General features: G+C 35.3%; 1 protein-coding gene across 5 annotated transcripts in view; it reads left to right on the top strand.

Annotated features, from left to right (window-relative positions):
* Positions 1–47: 47 nt before the first annotated feature.
* The window catches only part of LOC125652698 (probable E3 ubiquitin-protein ligase HERC1), a 68,561-nt gene continuing 49,503 nt past the window's right edge, over positions 48–19,105 (top strand). For 4 of the 5 annotated variants that reach the window (XR_008803107.1, XR_008803106.1, XM_048882057.2 and 1 more), the window contains exons 1-25: positions 63–154; positions 1,131–2,069; positions 2,233–2,334; positions 2,575–2,787; positions 2,995–3,226; positions 3,767–3,846; positions 6,368–6,464; positions 6,653–6,796; positions 7,002–7,129; positions 8,840–8,984; positions 9,781–9,952; positions 10,180–10,314; positions 10,853–11,018; positions 11,132–11,257; positions 11,484–11,663; positions 12,043–12,328; positions 12,893–13,072; positions 13,621–13,812; positions 14,233–14,403; positions 14,608–14,722; positions 15,270–15,517; positions 15,765–15,887; positions 17,998–18,045; positions 18,322–18,440; positions 18,525–18,573. Coding sequence is in view for 3 of the 5 variants with exons in the window: in XM_048882057.2 (XP_048738014.2) it covers positions 1,146–2,069; positions 2,233–2,334; positions 2,575–2,787; positions 2,995–3,226; positions 3,767–3,846; positions 6,368–6,464; positions 6,653–6,796; positions 7,002–7,129; positions 8,840–8,984; positions 9,781–9,952; positions 10,180–10,314; positions 10,853–11,018; positions 11,132–11,257; positions 11,484–11,663; positions 12,043–12,328; positions 12,893–13,072; positions 13,621–13,812; positions 14,233–14,403; positions 14,608–14,722; positions 15,270–15,517; positions 15,765–15,887; positions 17,998–18,045; positions 18,322–18,440; positions 18,525–18,573 (4,375 nt within the window). In the remaining 2 variants the exon portion in view is untranslated. Of the gene's footprint in view, positions 155–1,130; positions 2,070–2,232; positions 2,335–2,574; positions 2,788–2,994; positions 3,227–3,766; positions 3,847–6,367; positions 6,465–6,652; positions 6,797–7,001; positions 7,130–8,839; positions 8,985–9,780; positions 9,953–10,179; positions 10,315–10,852; positions 11,019–11,131; positions 11,258–11,483; positions 11,664–12,042; positions 12,329–12,892; positions 13,073–13,620; positions 13,813–14,232; positions 14,404–14,607; positions 14,723–15,269; positions 15,518–15,764; positions 15,888–17,997; positions 18,046–18,321; positions 18,441–18,524; positions 18,574–19,105 lie in introns of all 5 variants that reach the window. The other variant, XM_048882056.2, reaches the window with a different exon arrangement.

A 19,105-nucleotide genomic window follows, 5' to 3' on the forward strand; every position in this document is an offset into this window, starting at 1 on the left:
GTTTATCTAAATTTATAAAACTTTAAGCATCGGGCTCTTGAAGCTTTGGCGTACGCGCATGCGTGAATAGTAGACGAACCAGACGAAATGGAAAGAAGAAATCCCGGATGAGTATAGCTCTTTTAAAATAAAGAATTTGAGATGCAGATTTAAGGTATGATTGCCAATATTAAATTTGTAAAAAATATATGCTTAATATATGGTGGTAAAGAGTGTGTATATTCGTTGACATTTTTGTTCATTAGTTGGCTCCAACTCTATTTCTGCAAATTACTAGCCTAGTGATCGCCTAATATAGAACATAGTTATCTGGACAGATGTGAAAGTTAGCGTTGCCATCTGTCAGTGCACACTATTAGGCCTATTACTTTGGACACGGTTGTTATATACACATATGCACTATTCAATGCCTCTTTGACATCGAATAATTTATAGCTGTCTTGAATACTTGGGGTAGATCTACAAGACTGCCAATCTGATTGACTTGGCAAAGGCACCGTCCCTTGGTACCCCCTGTATTCATGACAACATTTTATAATATTGTTTTATTTTCCTACCCGTGTAACATCCTTGTTGTACATCGCATTTTCAATCAGTACTATAAGCCAACTCGAGACCAACATCAATGTAGAAACCCTTAACATGTATATATGGTATACATCTGTATATCGTATTGTATAGTTCTATTTAATTGTATACAATACTCAAGTAAGCTGTCTTGAATATATAACATCTGTATATGGTATGCATGTGTACATATTGTAGTATCATGTATTTATTTTTGTGTATACTATAAATAAGCTGTTTCAAACAATTAGGGTACAAGACTGCCAGTCTGATCGACTTGGCTCAGGCACCGTCCCTTGGTACCCTCTGTGTTTGTGACAACATTTTATAATATTGTTTTACTTTACTTTCCATATAGCACACTTATTGTACAGTACATTTCCAATCAGTATTGTGATGAGAATTCAATACCTATGTCAATGTAGAAACCCTTAACATGTGTTTATGGTACACATGTGTAAATTGTATCATGTAGTCATAATGTTTAATTGTTAATTTGTATATGCCCCCTGAGGGCCCTTGATTGGTGAATAAATAAATAAAAATATATCTTTAACTTTAAGACAGGTTTGACAAAGATGGTAGATCCCGGTCATATACACTTGAAGTTTGGAGAGCATTTCCATTCCAGTTGGGTTTCAGAAGACTGTGAGGTCATAGCCTCTCAATCAGGGCTGGATGGCTTGTTCGAGAGACTTGTCTCCCACAAAGAGGTCAACTTACTACCACAGCAGGCCATAAGTTTGAAGGGACCCACACTGACGGATTATGACCAGGAGCAGGTGACAGTAGAGGAACAGGAACACTTGATAAATGCATTGTTAGGGCATCAACGAAACCTTGCCAAAACCGTGTCCAGTCTTTCGAGGTTTTCCAAAGTGCTTCAGAAACGATTAATTATCCTGCAGCGAGTATACCAAGCGGTGTCATACAAACATCACATCAGGAAACTTTCCACGGAAGATTCTCCCCTCAATACTTCAGTCACCGGAAAATCAGAAGATGATAAAAGTCATTCAGGATTCAGTATGCCACAGGGCAATGATGCCTTGTTGGAATTAGGGGTTAAAACAGGAATTAACATTCTCTTCTCTTTGCTCCGACAGAATTGGGTTTTGGCAAAACAAACAGGGCAATTTTCATTTTGCAATGATATTCTACAGACAGCCCTATCGGTAGTGGCAAATTTCCCTCCACTGTCTCTTTCCAATGAAACAAAATTAACCCCTCTAGGAGTAGATTCATTGAATCAGATTAATGTATTCTTACAACAAGCAGCAAACCCAAATTCTGAGGCTGATTTGACAGGGCAGAGGCTGGCTGCAGAACTGATGATTGCTCTTGCCACTCAGAGAGGATCTCTTCGATATGTCCTTGGCTGGATTGAAATGTCCTTGAAAATCTCTGTCACAGTGACCAGAAGCAAGAGTAAAGATATAGATGCAGGGAAAATACACTGGCAATCATTTTTGAAGATAATCACAGATATGATAAATCCATTGGTAAGAATAAAGATGATTGTATGGTTAAAATGTCAAAGGAATGATCTGAAAATTCTTATCAATATGCAGAGAATATCTTATTTTCTTGTACTATTAAGTTTAATTGTTTATTTGAATGACTTAAAATTTATTTTCAATAGCCTTTTAACTTTTTGAATGATAGGGAGGATGCAGAGGACTATCCAGTTCGATGATTAGAGATGTTTCTCCAGATGAAAATGGCTTGGTATCACTATATTATGCAGCAGTAATTCTGTTGGAAGAGGTAGAATCCATATACATATGTATATATGAGAACATGTGGTGCACATTATATTGTGCATTATATACATAAATTTACATCATATATTATTTTGATTTGATTTTTAGGAATTATTTTGATCACTAGAAAAGTAAAATATATTCACCATATACATGTACATGTATATTCAGTATATTTCATAGTCAGTTTTGGTTCAGTCCATCTTTTCTTATTTTTGATATGTTTCTCTGTTGTGGGTTATAGCTGTATTTCTTGGCATCTGAGTATGCCAGTAACTGCTGCACAGGACCTGATGAAAACTGTAACAACTCGACATCACACAGTAATGCCAATCTGTCTGGGAGCTGTGGGGAGGTACATGTCTGGGGAAGTAACTGTACTCACCAACTGGCTGAAGGGGGGCAGGAGAAAATCACCTCTCCAAAGTTCTCCACCGTATTCACTGACTGTCAACAGGTGACGTGGTTTTATACTCCCAAACACTGAATATCTAAATATCAGATGTTCTTTGTCTTGTTATAAACTGATGGAATCTGTACACACGTTTATCATTTGACTGCTCATGTCAATAATTAGAATTTTGTACTACATGATAAATATACATGTTGAGTGATAACTTTTGTTGAACTGTAAGTCCGCAGTGTATACATTCTCTCCTTGCAGGTGGAGGCGGGTCAGTTTTGTACCTTCCTTATCTATGGTGATGGGACTGTGGGGGCGTGTGGTAAAGGAAGCTATGGCAGGCTTGGTCTGGGAGATTCCAATAACTGCTCTGTGCCCAAGAAGCCTCTGTTTGAAAAGAAATGTTCTATAAAAAAGATCTCATCCTCAAAGGGTTCAGACGGCCATACGTTGGCTCTGACTTCCAATGGAGAAGTGTACAGCTGGGGAGATGGTTAGTATTCTATGGAGACCTAAAGGTTTAATGTGATGGGTGTATGGGTAGCTTAGTCATTATCACTCTCTCTTCACACAGCTGCCACTCCAGATTGTCATGGCCTGGATTTCTTGAAAAAATCTTAACTCAAAACTTGGACTAAAGTCCGAGATTTTACTCAAATTCTGACTGCTCTGATAAAAAGAAACTCAATCATTGAGATTTTTGTTGTTGAGAAATCCAAGCATGGTCAGCTCTGGTTGTATTGGGAATGTGATGGTTTATGTGTCGTTTACACAGACATGAGAGTTTCCTTCGGGTACTCCGGTTCCTCAAATATTAAAGCCCACAAGAGACACTAGTATAAGCTATAGAATTTGTGTTTAATTGTTGTAAAATAAAGTTTAAATTTAATTGTTATGAATTTTTAATGTAAGGATACAAGAACTAAATGATTTTGACACTACATGTATGTAAAATGTTAGCCATCAGAAGTCATGTTATAGGAATGTAGTTGTGTACAAAGTAGTATACATACTCATGTTTTCAAATTATCAGGTGATTATGGAAAATTAGGCCATGGAACCCACTCCACACAGAAATGCCCGAAACTGGTGAAAGGTCCATTGTTTGGAAAGGTTGGTACAGTGTATTTTCCTACATATTCTGCAATACATGTTGATCATGCCCTGCCATAATTATGTTTTATTTATCAATAAGATGTACATGTTCATTGTATGTCGAACTGTCTGAGTGAAACACTGAGAGCAGTGCTCAAGCTGGGCTTCGCCATTTTCGCCAATGGCGAATTTTTTTCAAAAATGGCGAGAAAAAAAAATTAAAGTGGCGAAAATCCCATTTTGTAGTAAATTGTATTTTAAAATCTGTCTTGTGTTTTCCTTTGTCAGTGACACATTATCGCCTGTTTGTTTATGCAGTCAAAATTTGTTTATTCAGTCAACGCGTGCGACCGGAAATCTCGCGTCGCTCCAGTGCACACAGAGCTGGTCACGAAGGCCAGATAATAGCCTCAGGTAATGTATGGCTGCAAAAAAGTCGGTGATTATGTAATAAAGTACATCGGACAGCTGTGTACCCTGCTGTGGTCAATTGTTTAACATTTGAAGTCTTATTCATTATCGTGTTATCATCTTCACATTAATGTCAATTCTTAACCACAGAACTGACCGGTAATTAAATTGGCCGTATTATTGTGTATAATGTATATACATCAATTGTTTGTTTTTGCGGCCAAGCTCGTTGATTACAAGATTTTAATTTTGATGGGTTTGATTTTAGTTCGATATTTCATAAACAATGCGGTCAGTCACCATTGATATGGACATAGCAATTTAAATAAATAATTTTCTTTGAAGTTCGGTGCGCAACAGTATAAAAATGTTAATCTCATAAGACTACGCACCCCATTCTATTTTAAAAAATATCATTGTTTGGCTTTACAGTCAACCCCACCTGCTCAAACATCTTATTCTGTCCAAATTGCAAAATCTTCCATACCAAAACGGAAATTTAATAGGGAATGGTTGAGATACGACTCTAAATTGGGCTTGATGTTTTGTGACATCTGTATTTCGGTCAAAGTACACAATGTTTTCACTGAGGGGTGTAGCATCATGAAGTTTATATTTATATGATTTATTATCTGATTTTTGATTTCCATAATAGAATTTATCAAAAAACAAATCAACTTCTTAATAATTCAGAAAGAAGTGTTTAGGTATGGTAGGTGGATATGATTAAGTAATATAACTGATTCAAAATGCTAAAATCAGTGTAATGAATAAAATAATATGATGGAAATAATTGTAAAGCATGAGATTATTTGCGCTGCGCCGCACCCCGAAAAAGTGGCGAAAGGGAATTTTGGTCCAGTGGGAGCACTGACTGAGAGTTGATTGATACATTCAAGGCATGTTCACTTCGATTGTTGAATATGCATGTACACCGAAACAGTTGTTAAAAAAACCCACTTTTCTACATATAGATAGTATACTTCTCAAAAATGTAGGAGTAAGTCTATAACTGTTAGGTCCAGAGAGGTAGCATTAATTATCCATAGGTCCGTAGAGGTAGCATTAATTATCCATAGGTCCAGAGAGGTAGCATCAATTATCTATAGGTCCGGAGAGGTAGCGTTAATTATCTATAGGTCCGGAGAGGTAGTATTAATTATCGATAGGTTCAGAGAGGTAGCATGAATTATCTATAGGTCCAGAGAGATAGCATTAATTGTCCATAGGTCCGGAGAGGTAGCATTAATTATCTTTAGGTCTGGAGAGGTAGCATTAATTATCCATAGGTCGGGAGAGGTAGCATTAATTATCTATAGGTCCAGAGAGATAGCATTAATTGTCCATAGGTCCGGAGAGGTAGCATTAATTATCTATAGGTCTGGAGAGGTAGCATTAATTATCCATAGGTCGGGAGAGGTAGCATTAATTATCCATAGGTCCGGAGAGGTAGCATTAATTATCCATAGGTCGGGAGAGGTAGCATTAATTATCCATAGGTCTGGAGAGGTAGCATTAATTATCTATAGGCTTTGAGAGTTTAGAATATATACATGTATAACATCTTCAGGAATGCCTGAAGCTAATAGAACATCTTTAATATCAAGCAAATGATATCTAATCTAGAATCCTTTAAAATCTGACGATTTAAAAATGAAAGTAGGATAGATAAATTCCGAGAAACAGTAAGTTGATCAAGGTAAACCTTCAAGAATATTGTTGGATACATCAGGTAAATTGTCTGAAAAAGTATTTAAGCATTGACCTTTTATATTTGGTGAAGTTTTTATTTCCATCAAGTGTTGTCACTCATGAAATTGTTGACCTTTAGAAATCACTCATTGATCATCACTATGCTGCTAAAACATTGATGATCAAGAAAATTTTATATGAATTTTCTGGAATATTGTAATCTAAATTCTTAATAGGAATTTTGTACATAGACTAGTTAAATTAATACCGATACCAGTATATAATCTCTTTGAGTTTACCAAAGTCTAGTAACTGTTATGATGTAATTCAGACCTATGGAATTTTACTAATCAGATGCATTGTAACATACCTAGTGTCCCCCCCCCCCCCCCCCCTCTAAATAAATTGAATATGTTGTGTTTGTGTTTGTCTACAGGTTGTGAAATGCGTCTCGGCAGGCTACAGACACAGTGCTGCTGTAACTGAGGATGGGGAACTATACACATGGGGAGATGGGGAGTTTGGAAGATTGGGTATAAGATAGAATTCTCCTTTACAATATTTTCTACACACTCATTTGGTTTTTTGTATTATCATTATGAAATAGATTTTGATTTCATACCTTTATAGCATGATTTTCTTTTTTCTCAATAAGCCTGATGAAGAAAAGTGTTGACATTTCTGTTGACAGGAATAAAGAACATTTCAGGTTACTTTTCAGGGCATGACTATGCATCAAGCAAGAACTTTCCGACCAAAGTGCAAGCCATTGAATCAGTCGGCCTGGTGGCCTGTGGTGGAAGTCATACACTGGCTGTATCTCTGGACGGCAAAACTATATGGTCATTTGGTGGAGGAGAAAATGGTCATTTTTTCATTATTAAAAGACCTCAATTTCATAATATCATTTGAGATGAAATAGCTCATCGTCTCAGTTTTGTAACATTGTATAGCTTAAGATGAACTTAACTATGACATTGCAGGACAAAGTAAAAGTTTAAGCAATGTTTGGCATTACCATGCATACAAATGAATGATTTTCATTTTGCAAATTATTGAATTTAATACAGGAAAACTGGGTCATGGAGACACCAATAGACAACACAAACCAAAAGTGATAGAGGCATTCAGTGGATTATACATCAGGAAAGTGGCCTGTGGGAGCCAGTCCTCATTAGCTATTACTTCATCAGGACAGGTGAGGTTCTAAAGACAGGAATTAATAGATACTTGGAAAATTGTGCACAATATGTTTCTGTACTTGGCTTTGAAATTCTAGATTATATTATATTTGAAATTCCAAATTATATTAGAAATTCTAGATTATACAGAGCTCCAGATAATTTTTTACCTCAAAGAGTTTTTACTCCCTGATTTTCAAATCAATGAGTATTTTGTTTTTCAGAAAAATTCAAAAGTGTATTTTGTTAATTTACTGATTATCTTTGCTCTTTTGCACAGAAGATGTCACCAGATAAATGATACTTCTTCCGTTAAACTTTAACTTAAAGTTTATGCTAAAAGGCCGCTCCAGCTATTTACGGGGAAAACCCTTTGCAGTTCTTTTTATTAAAACTATTCATTGACATAGGGAATTTGATATTTATCATTGATGCATTAAATTTGAATATGTCAGGCACTCCGTCACATGATTATGATCCAATTCTGTATATCATTCGTCTACGATATATCATTCGTCTACGATTGATAATACAAGTTTTTTTTCTGTGCTTTTAACCGCACACAAACTCTTTAAGAAAGAAAGTATAACAAGTAGGCCTATATAATAGTCTTTTGAGTTAACTCTTCCAATTTTTCAAAATTGTGATTGTCATCAAAACGTATTCCATAGCGCTAAATATCATGTATGTTCAGCCCTGGGCTAACCTCAATTCATATGAATAGCTAATTCATATTTATATCATACTACATGTATCACAAATACGCAGACTCATACGCATTACTTTGGGAGTGTAAAGCATATTTACATTTGCTAATGTGTAATTGTACGCATGATTTTCAACTTAAATGCGTATTTGGTAAAATTTAATGAGTATTTACACTGATACGCACCTTATCTGGAGCTCTGGTTTATATTATTTGAAGTTGGGATGCTATGCTGGAAAAGACTCTGAATTAAAGACAAATGTAATGTGCTAAGTAAGGCATCTGCATCAAAGATTCAGGAGCCCTATTGTAATCACCTTGTCTGTTTGTCCATCAACACTTTTATGTAACACCCACATCTTATAACCTACAGACTTTATTCTCAGTGCTTAAGTAGACAATTTATAAAGGAAAACACTGTTACATTTTCAAAGTTTAGTGGTCTAAAGTCAAGGTTATAATGAGATAATGAATACCTGTTAATCCTTTAATGTACTGCGATATCTACTGTTTTTTATTCAAGGGTCTTTATTTTCAGTACCTAGATGGACAATAATAAAGAAAAAAAACTACGCTTTTATATTTTGAGGTCAATTGGTGAAGGTCATTGTGAGATAATTTCAGTATTTTTTCCCCTCCCAACCTTCATATTCAGGACTTCAATGGTCAGAGGAAGACATTTATATATCATTGATGTCAGAGAGTTAAAGTTTAAGGTCATGATGAGATACTGATTTTTGGATGCGGTGGTATTTAACTGAACAAACTTGATATTTAGTTCATTAGTGAACAATGGTCAAAGAAAGACTATTCCATTAGAGGTCAGTAGGTCAAGGTCACAAAGTGAAAATAATTAGTATTTGTTGCAAGGTAGGTAAAGGTGAAACGAACACACCTATATATACATGAAGTTGAAGGTCATAGTCAAGATAGCACATTCTTGACTTAAGCCAATTACATTTTGTAGCTCATCTTGATGAAGTTTATAGCAAATATACATGTAAATATTCTGTCATAACAGTTGTATGCCTGGGGATGTGGAGCGATTTTGGGATGTGGGTCAGCAGAATATACAGCTCTGAGACCACGCCTTGTGGAGGATCTACAGTCTAAACGAGTGGTGGATATAGCCTGTGGTGACAGCCATGTGCTAGCTCTCACCCAAGGTATGCATACATGTACAGTGTACTTATGATGTGCATGTATTTCTTACACTTAACAAAAGAATTGCAGAAGGAAAACTTGTGAGTATAGAAATTCTAAATTGTGTTTCTAAAGCATTACCTTTATAATACAATGTTTTGGGTATTTTAGAGAGTGACATTTATGCCTGGGGTAACAATGCTATGAATGTTTTGGGTATTTTAGAGAGTGAAGTTTATACCTGGGGTAACAATGCTATGAATGTTTTGAGTATTTTAGAGAGTGAAGTTTACGCCTGGGGTAGCAATGCTATGAATGTTTTGGGTATTTTAGAGAGTGAAGTTTATGCCTGGGGTAACAATGTTATGAATGTTTTGGGTATTTTAGAGAGTGAAGTTTATGCCTGGGGTAACAATGCTATGAATGTTTTGAGTATTTTAGAGAGTGAAGTTTACGCCTGGGGTAGCAATGCTATGAATGTTTTGGGTATTTTAGAGAGTGAAGTTTATGCCTGGGGTAACAATGTTATGAATGTTTTGGGTATTTTAGAGAGTGAAGTTTATGCCTGGGGTAACAATGCTATGAATGTTTTGAGTATTTTAGAGAGTGAAGTTTACGCCTGGGGTAACAATGCTATGAATGTTTTGGGTATTTTAGAGAGTGAAGTTTATGCCTGGGGTAACAATGCTATGAATGTTTTGGGTATTTTAGAGAGTAAATTTTATGCCTGGGGTAACAATGCTATGAATGTTTTGAGTATTTTAGAGAGTGAAGTTTATGCCTGGGGTAACAGCGCTATGAATGTTTTGGGTATTTTAGAGAGTGAAGTTTATGCCTGGGGTAACAATGCGATGGGTCAATGTGGGCAGGGACATGCACAGAGCCCTATCACACGCCCAAGAAAAGTCCTTGGTCTGGATGGAGTCCACATTCATCAGGTGTCAGCAGGTACCTCCCACAGCATGGCCTGGACTGCCCTTCCCACAGACAGGTCTGTTTTCATTGATAATATTAATGATGGTTGGAGAGCAGTCTCTTCGCATGTACGTTTTGCAAAAATTCAGCACATATCCTGGTTATATTGCATGGATGAATTTCTTATATTACAATATTTTACTTGTACATCAGTGTTGTGATTTTGTCAGAAATTGTACACTATTTGATGACATGAAACGTAAAGAATGTCACCTGACATTTTGAATTTATTGGATGTTGTAGACCAGTGGTGGCTTGGCAGAGACCTTTCTGTGTGGACTTACAGGAGGCAACTTTTGCTACCATAAGGACATTCCTGGAGAACTTCTGTTCCGGTTTTGATGAGGAAACCCCACCTGCTCCATTTTATTCACACAGGTAAAACAGACACTTAGACGCTGATAGGATCCTCCTCTGAATGAAAGGTTGTCAAAAGTCTGTAGAGGTTGTAATTACTATGGTTATGTTTAGAACAATGTGATTATTTGCTCTATTTTGTGGCAGTGTTAGAATGTTTGGTTCACTACACACAACACAGTTTACAGTGTCATTGTTACTGTGTAAGGTCATCATTTTCAAAAAATGCTGATTTGCACGAATGCTGTCAGATTTACATTATCAACTTTATCTTATTGATATTTTTTTCTGTTTGGTCTTGCTGAAAGTCATGAATTGATGCTATTTTTCATAATCTGACAGGAAATAAGTATACTTTGCATTCAATAACAAAGAAATACTGATTATTGGCTTTCTTGTGTTTGTTGCATGAAACTGAGAAGAAATATAATGTTCTCTGACAAGATGTATGACTCTATTGCAAATCAGTATGTTTTTTAAGAATGGGCTGACTGTAGAGATTGTTCCTGTGTTTAGGTGCTCAGTTTATGTACATGTATGTCTACCTTCTCTTAAACAGAGAACATCGCCACTTTGTCCAGCTCTGCTTGAAGATGCTTAGCACCCACTTATCTCTTGCACTTGTTGGAGGGATGACAAGTTCAGTGCTGGGAAACCAGGCCCCACAGCTTAGAAACATGCTGTTCAGACTTCTGGATTCTAACATACCAGACTGTATCAGAGATGTAAGCACTTCTGTTGTCCTATCAATGCATGTATTTCAAATACAATTGCAATATTTTTGAAATTACACTGGTACATTCATTGGAAATTCTGGCACAATACATGTATATTACAGACTGTGTCAGAAATCCTGAGTGTTGGGGCCTCTCTACTCCTGCCTCCACTCAGAGAACGGATGGAGTTGTTACATTCTCTGCTTCCTCAGGGTCAGGGCAGGTGGGACAGTTTGTCCAGGGGGAAGGTATGTGCTTTTAAGATCCATTGGAAATTCTTATCCTGCTGTGTGTGTCACACATTTAATTTATTAAGTTATAACATTTTAATGCTTCATGCAACAAATTGAAAACTTGACAGATTATGAAACTTGTGTTTAATCCAGATTGTAACATGGTTTTCTATGGTAAATAAGTATAAAATTATTTAGATTTGTAAGATATCAAAATACAATTTTATTTACCATTTTTTAGCAAATGCAGTTAAGCCTGATATTGACAAGCCTGTATGACAACAACCACATTGCTGCTTTACTAGGGTTCTCTGATTCATCAGAAAGTATGGCATCTTCCCAGTTCTGTGATGGATCTGTCGATCTGATGCTCGCGGAAATCCTCATGAAAACAATTCTCAGAAATCTTGCTAATGAAACGGTCAGTAGCAGGAAGAGTGCATAGACTTTTTTATCAGTTACAAAAACCATGTCAACCTGTGAAGTGAAATCAATGTTTTATATATCGTACTTGTGTACAGGGTGAATTCACACATTCATGGAATCATACCATATTTTAAGTGGAATTTTTAGCAGGACGCAAATTTAGTAATTGTCACATTGAAATGGGTATATATATTTATATTTAGTGAGAGTTAATTTTAGTACCATAGTTCCAAGAAAGATAATTAGTACCTAAGATGTTAAATAAATTGTCAGTGATATTAAATTTCAACGATCTCAACACCCTGGCTAATAATGCCAAGATTTAAATCCTCGCCAAAAATTCTGTTTACACGTATTTTGAAATTCTTTGACAGGAAGAAGCCATGGATGACCTGGAGAAGAATCTGGACAAGGAATTTGAGCACAAAATGTTCATGATGGCCTTCCCTCATCTCCACAATCTGCTGTCATCTCTCCAGAAACATTTACTGGCCTACTGCTTCACACAGCAGCCCTGGAAGTCGCACATGTCATCAGCCACTGATCTCCTGTTTAAACACACATCACTGATGTTCTCTGTCACCAAAAGCCTGTTTGTCAAAGCCATTGACCTTTTACAACACAAGAAATGCAATATTGGTGTGACTGCAGCTGTTGAGGGTATATGATGTTTTGTTTTAAGTTGTAAACATACATGTATATGTCTTATATAAATGTAATCTATATGTTTTTCCCTTTACTAGGATAGTGTTTGAAGTCATATAGAGTAGCACAAAGTTAGAGAGACATATTAGGACATAAATGTGCATTTTTAGAATATATTTTTCAACATGAATGTAATAAACTGAGTTTTTCTTTCTTGGAAAAATCAACACGTAAGTCTGAATACAGGACTATCTGTATGGAAATTTCTCTGAAAATTGACTGATTCAGAAAGATTTTGGTTGTTTTTAGATATTTTGTACAATCCCTGGCTGGAGTTACTCAATGGATAATTTTGGTTTCAGATATTTTGTATTATTCCCCAGCAGGAGTTACTCAATGGATGATTTTGGTTTCAGATATTTTGTATTATTTCCCAGCAGGAGTTACTCAATGGATGATTTTGGTTTCAGATATTTTGTACAATTCCCCAGCTGGAGTTATTCACTGGATGAATTTTGGTTTCAGATATTTTGTATTATTTCCCAGCAGGAGTTACTCAATGGATGATTTTGGTTTCAGATATTTTGTACAATTCCCCGGCTGGAGCTATGATGTTTCACATTATGAATGCTCTATTGCTGCTTCCTTTGGATTGGATCAGTGAGATGTTACCAGAGATCTTACCCCTCCTCTCAGTAACAGACCAGCTTTGTAAATTGTTACCTGAAATCAAGATGTTTGAAGCGTCGGAGCTAGAAGGTAACTTTAGGTTTCTTTGAAAAACTTCTTTGATTTTTCTGATTAACTGCTTTGACAGGGATGGTTTTTACTCAACAATTACAATGTACATTTTATATGTTTCGTCTCGCTGTCTTGTATACCCAGAATGATACTGTCGAATCATATAATTTTTGTGGATTGCCAACTTGAAGGTTTTTTCAATTTGATTAAAACCATATTCTCTCCGAGAATGAACTCTAGATAAACCAATCAAATTGTCACTGGCAAAATCTTTGATGGTAAGAATAAGTGACAGTGAATCCCGAAGCGTTCCAGATAATGACTTCCAAAGGAACCATAAATGCTGAATTCAACATGTAAGAATAGGTTTGACTGGTTCTTGAAGAAGCATTTGATTGGATGACCTTAGGTCACCAAAGTGTGTACTATGAATTTTTTATTGATTAGATATTTCAAATTGATGTTTTCAGGACTCATGAAATATTATGAGCCAAAGTAGTTGATTTACCTTTTCTGCTGTGTCCGAAATTTGAAAAACATTTGTAATTTGGTTGATATTGTTGTAGATAACACTAAAGACATGCTGGAGAAGTGGTGCTGGTTGGTGGACATGGAAAGAAGCTGTGCCACTTTGATTGGGCAGTGTCTGGGCGGAATGCTGGTGGGAGATCAGATGTCTAAACAGGAGAAGAATTGTCTTCCGTGGCTTGACAATCTTGTGTTTGGAAATGGTGCGGAAATGAGCTCTAAACAAACAGGTAAAATCAATTTTGTTCGGTAAATTTTTTAAAGTAAAATGGTGCGTACAAATAAAAATGTGTGGTTGTCTCTTCTTTTTTTTTAAACAAAGTATTTCAAATGGTATAAAAAGTTTTTTTATGTACATGTTTAAAATACTCTCCCAGAATGTTGTATAAAGTTCTTGAAGAAGTAAATTCATGGCTAAATGAATAATGTATGTTTGTAGTAATAATTGATTATGGTAAACAAAGTCTTTTCAGTGTAAATAAATGGCATATGGACTTCAAGCGAAAAGAAAAGTTCTCCTTATTATTATAAATTTTTGATAGAAAAAGAATATGATGGAACATTTTGTTTCTTGTATTTCTGTTTTAAGAGAAAGTCTGAATGAATATTGTTTGACACGTAAGTTATATTCTATTGTATTTTGTCTTCAGAGGAAGCCATTGATTTAGTTCTTGATTGCATCAGTAAACATCAGTTGTTGGGAATTGAGGAAGTGAATCTGAATGCAGATGATGTAATGTTGTTGGAGTTTTGTTGTGGATTGAGGTCCGAGGCAACAGATAATCTCTGGGAAACCATGCAGGACTATGCATCTAAAGAGGGTATTTACTGGGCTATAATAGAATTCATTTGTCAACTGAAACAAAACTGAATCATTATAATAACAATGAAAAACAAAACTTTAATGTATAAATATAATCTGCAAAATATGCATTAAATGGTACATATGCATGTATTTCGAAACAATAATAATACTATGGACATTCATAAAGAGGAATTGAACACATGTTTTTTCATTTGTTCAGATTGGGACACATCCGAGATAAGCAATGATGAGGAACTGGACACCATGACCAGATGTTTGTTGTGTGCTCTGTTAAAGCATTGTAATCTAGTCAAAGTGGCTCTCCATCGTAGAAAGTAAGTCAAGCTGGAAAGTAAGTTATTATTGTAATCTAGTCAAAGTGGCTCTCCATCGTAGAAAGTAAGTCAATCTGTAGTAAGTCATTCTGTAGAAAGTTAAGTCTATCTGTAGAGAGTAAGTCAATCTGTAGTAAGTCATTCTGTAGAAAGTTAAGTCTATCTGTAGAGAGTAAGTCAATCTGTAGTAAGTCATTCTGTAGAAAGTTAAGTCTATCTGTAGAGAGTAAGTCAATCTGTAAAAAGTAAATCAAGCTGTCGTTGCTTTGGAATTGCATTGTATACAATTTAAGAACGATTATTCTATATGTATAAACAATGATTTGCCAAATGAAGGTTGATTTTACAACTTATCATAAGGTATATTAAAACCATATTGAGTGAGTATCAGTTATTGTATTCTTAATTTTGATTTGCATTCTTTTCCTCAATAACTCAAAGTTTTTGTAAAGGCTATGAAATGTTTTTCCTTTCTTCTTGATAAATATACTCTGAAAATTTTTGTTACATGTATGTCAATACTTGAATCAATATGTCTCAATTGCAGTCTGCCAAAAACTCTTCTAGTCATCTTCCAGTACATCTACAGAGTGAGAAGTTGCTTGATGCAGCACCACAAGGCAAAGTCTGGTCCCCTGTGTAGGGTCCGACAGCCATCCCTGGATGAGGCGGGCTCTAAAGACGAATCTTTGGATTCCCTGGAGTCTCCACACAGAGTGGAGATAATGGAAATAGAAAAATCTTCTGAACAGGACCCGGAGAGAGAGGAGGCGGTGTCAGATGTAGTGATGTCAGGTAGAAAGCATCGGTGTACAAGTTTTTAAAATGCTGCTTGTGTGGGTTGTAGATATAAACAAATTGTGAGTAAATGTAAGGTTTGCATGATGAGATCCCTCACAAAGTTACTCTCATAAGATAAAGTGTACTTTTCAATGATAAAGCAGACTGTTATGTGTGTGTAAATACTGACAACTCGGAAGATTATAAAAACCTTGAGAAAACCTTATAAAACCTTGAAATTTCATGTAGTGTTTACTTGTAGATGATGAAGGAACAATAAAAGATTCGCCACAGATTGTGAAGGAGACAACATTCGAAGAAGAGTGTAAGAAGTATCAACAAAGATGTTTATTTCTGTTGTTAGGAGTAAGGCCAGCTGTCACAGGTATGCTCAAGTGAATTATCTGTACGAAATGCAGGGATATATTCTGAAATATTTATTGTAGAGGTCCTGTCATTATCACATATAAAGAATTGTGTCACTATCACATATAAAGAATTGTGTCACTATCACATATATAGAATTCTGTTGCTATCACATATTTAGAATTCTGTTACTATCATATATATAGAATTGTGTCACTATCACATATAAAGAATTGTGTCACTATCACATATAAAGAATTTTGTTACTATCACATATATAGAATTATGTCACTATCACATATATAGAATTCTGTTACTATCACATATATAGAATTCTGTTACTATCATATATATAGAATTGTGTCACTATCACTTATAAAGAATTGTGTCACTATCACATATATATAATTCTGTTGCTATCACATATAAAGAATTGTGTCACTATCACATATAAAGAATTCTGTTACTATCACATATTTAGAATTGTGTCACTATCACATATTTAGAATTGTGTCACTATCACATATATAGAATTCTGTTACTATCACATATAAAGAATTCTGTCACTATCACATATTTAGAATTCTGTTACTATCATATATATAGAATTCTGTCACTATCACTTATAAAGAATTCTGTCACTATCACATATATAGGATTCTGTTATTATCACATATAAAGAATTGTGTCACTATCACATATATAGAATTGTGTCACTATCACATATAAAGAATTGTGTCACTATCACATATATAGGATTCTGTTATTATCACATATAAAGAATTGTGTCACTATCACATATATAGAATTGTGTCACTATCACATATAAAGAATTGTGTCACTATCACATATATAGAATTCTGTTGCTATCACATATAAAGAATTGTGTCATTATCACATATAAAGAATTATGTTAATATAACATATATAGAATTCTGTTATTATACCCCCCGAACGAAGTTCTGGGGGGTATATAGGAATCACTCTGTCTGTCTGTCTGTCTGTTCGTCTGTCCGTCCGTCCGTCTGTCTGTCTGTGCAGATTCGTGTCCGGGCCATAACTTCTTTGTTCTTTGACTTAGGCATACCATATTTGGCACACAGGTAGATCACCATGAGACGATGTGTCATGTACCTTCATGACCTCTATATGACCTTGACCCTTGACCTCAAGGTCAAAATTAAAGGTTTTTTACAATGGATTCGTGTCCGGGCCATAATTTCTTTGTTCTTTGACATAGGCATACCATATTTGACACATGAGTGTATCACCATGAGACGATGTGTCATGTACCTTCATGACCTCCATATGACCTTGACCCTTGACCTCAAGGTCAAAATTAAAGGTTTTTTACAATGGATTCGTGTCCGGGCCATAACTTCTTTGTTCTTTGACATAGGCATACCATATTTGACACATGAGTGTATCACCAGGAGACGATGTGTCATGTACCTTCATGACCTCCATATGACCTTGACCTCAAGGTCAAAATTAAAGGTTTTTACAATGGATTCATGTCCGGGCCATGACCTCTTTGTGCTTTGACATAGGCATATCATATTTGACACATGAGTGTATCACCATGAGACGATGTGTCTAGTACCTTCATGACCTGTATATGACCTTGAACTTTGACCTCAAGGTCAAAATTGATTACAGGGTTTTGACATAGTCATACCATAAGACATGGGTGTATCACCATGAGACTATGTGTCATGTATATTCATGACCTCTTTATGACCTTGACCTTTGATCTCAAGGTCAAAATTATAGGTTTATGCCATGGATTTGTGTTTGGACTATATCTTCCATTTTCTTCTACAAATGCATACCATATTTTTACACTCAGGAAAGAGGTAATTTATACCTATTAACAACACCCTTTGGGAGATTGGGGTAAGCAGGGGGTATTCTTAGTGAGCATTGCTCACAGTACATCTTGTTATCACATATATAGAATTGTGTCACTATCACATATAAAGAATTGTGTCACTATCACATATATAGAATTCTGTTACTATAACATATAAAGAATTCTGTTACTATCATATATAAAGAATTGTGTCACTATCACGTATATAGAATTCTGTGACTATCACGAAAAAAGAAATGTGAAATGTTTATTGTAGAGGCCCTGTCACTATCACATATAAAGAAAACAGAGGAGACACAGCCAGGTAGGAGTCCATCTTTGTTCATTAGTATTCAGATTTTTTTTTAAAAATAACTGAAATTGCTAAATTTTTCTCAAGTTTGAATAACATTTTTTGAAGTTTTCACGCTTTGTTTTTGCCCTATGCAGATAATTTTGTGCAATTTCATAATTACTTTCATTGAAGTTTCATTTAATCTGTGAGTTCAGATGTCAAACAATTACTGCATTTAACCATCTAGCTTTTTGCATTTTGAAATCTGTTCCAAATTTGTCAGCATGTACACTGATATTGTTGTAGAATCTAGTCAGTCTTCAGAGGCCTCAAGGTCACTCGATGTCAGAATGAGGAGAAGAGGAAGTGTCCCGGATATGTCACCTAGCAAGTTCTTAGAACAGCAATCAGGAGCACTCAGAAAAGTAATGCTGTGTTCGTTCTCTGTTATAGATAGGTATTGAATATTCTGTTCAGTCATAGCTCTACAACTTTGAACTTATTTACAGAGTGAAGAAATGAGGGATGGAACTTCGACACCAGATCATAATCAAAGAGGTAATCATTAGTGGTAATTATAACAAAGAGGTAATCATTAGTGGTAATTATAACGAAGAAGTAATCATTAGTGGTACTTATAACGAAGAAGTAATCATTAGTGGTACTTATAACGAAGAAGTAATCATTAGTGGTAATTATAACAAAGAGGTAATCATTAGTGGTAATTATAACAAAGAGGTAATCATTAGTGGTACTTATAACGAAGAAGTAATCATTAGTGGTACTTATAACGAAGAAGTAATCATTAGTGGTAATTATAACAAAGAGGTAATCATTAGTGGTGGCACTTCTAACGAAGTGGTAATCATTAGTGGTAATTATAACAAAGTGGTAATCATTAGTGGTACTTATAACAAAGTGGTAATCATTAGTGGTAATTATAACAAAGTGGTAATCATTAGTGGTAATTATAACAAAGTGGTAATCATTAGTGGTAATTATAACAAAGAAGTAATCATTAGTGGTAATTATAACAAAGTGGTAATCATTAGTGGTAATTATAACAAAGAAGTAATCATTAGTGGTAATT

Source organism: Ostrea edulis, chromosome 5 (genome assembly GCF_947568905.1).
Source record: "Ostrea edulis chromosome 5, xbOstEdul1.1, whole genome shotgun sequence".
Taxonomy (NCBI): Eukaryota; Metazoa; Mollusca; class Bivalvia; order Ostreida; family Ostreidae; genus Ostrea; species Ostrea edulis.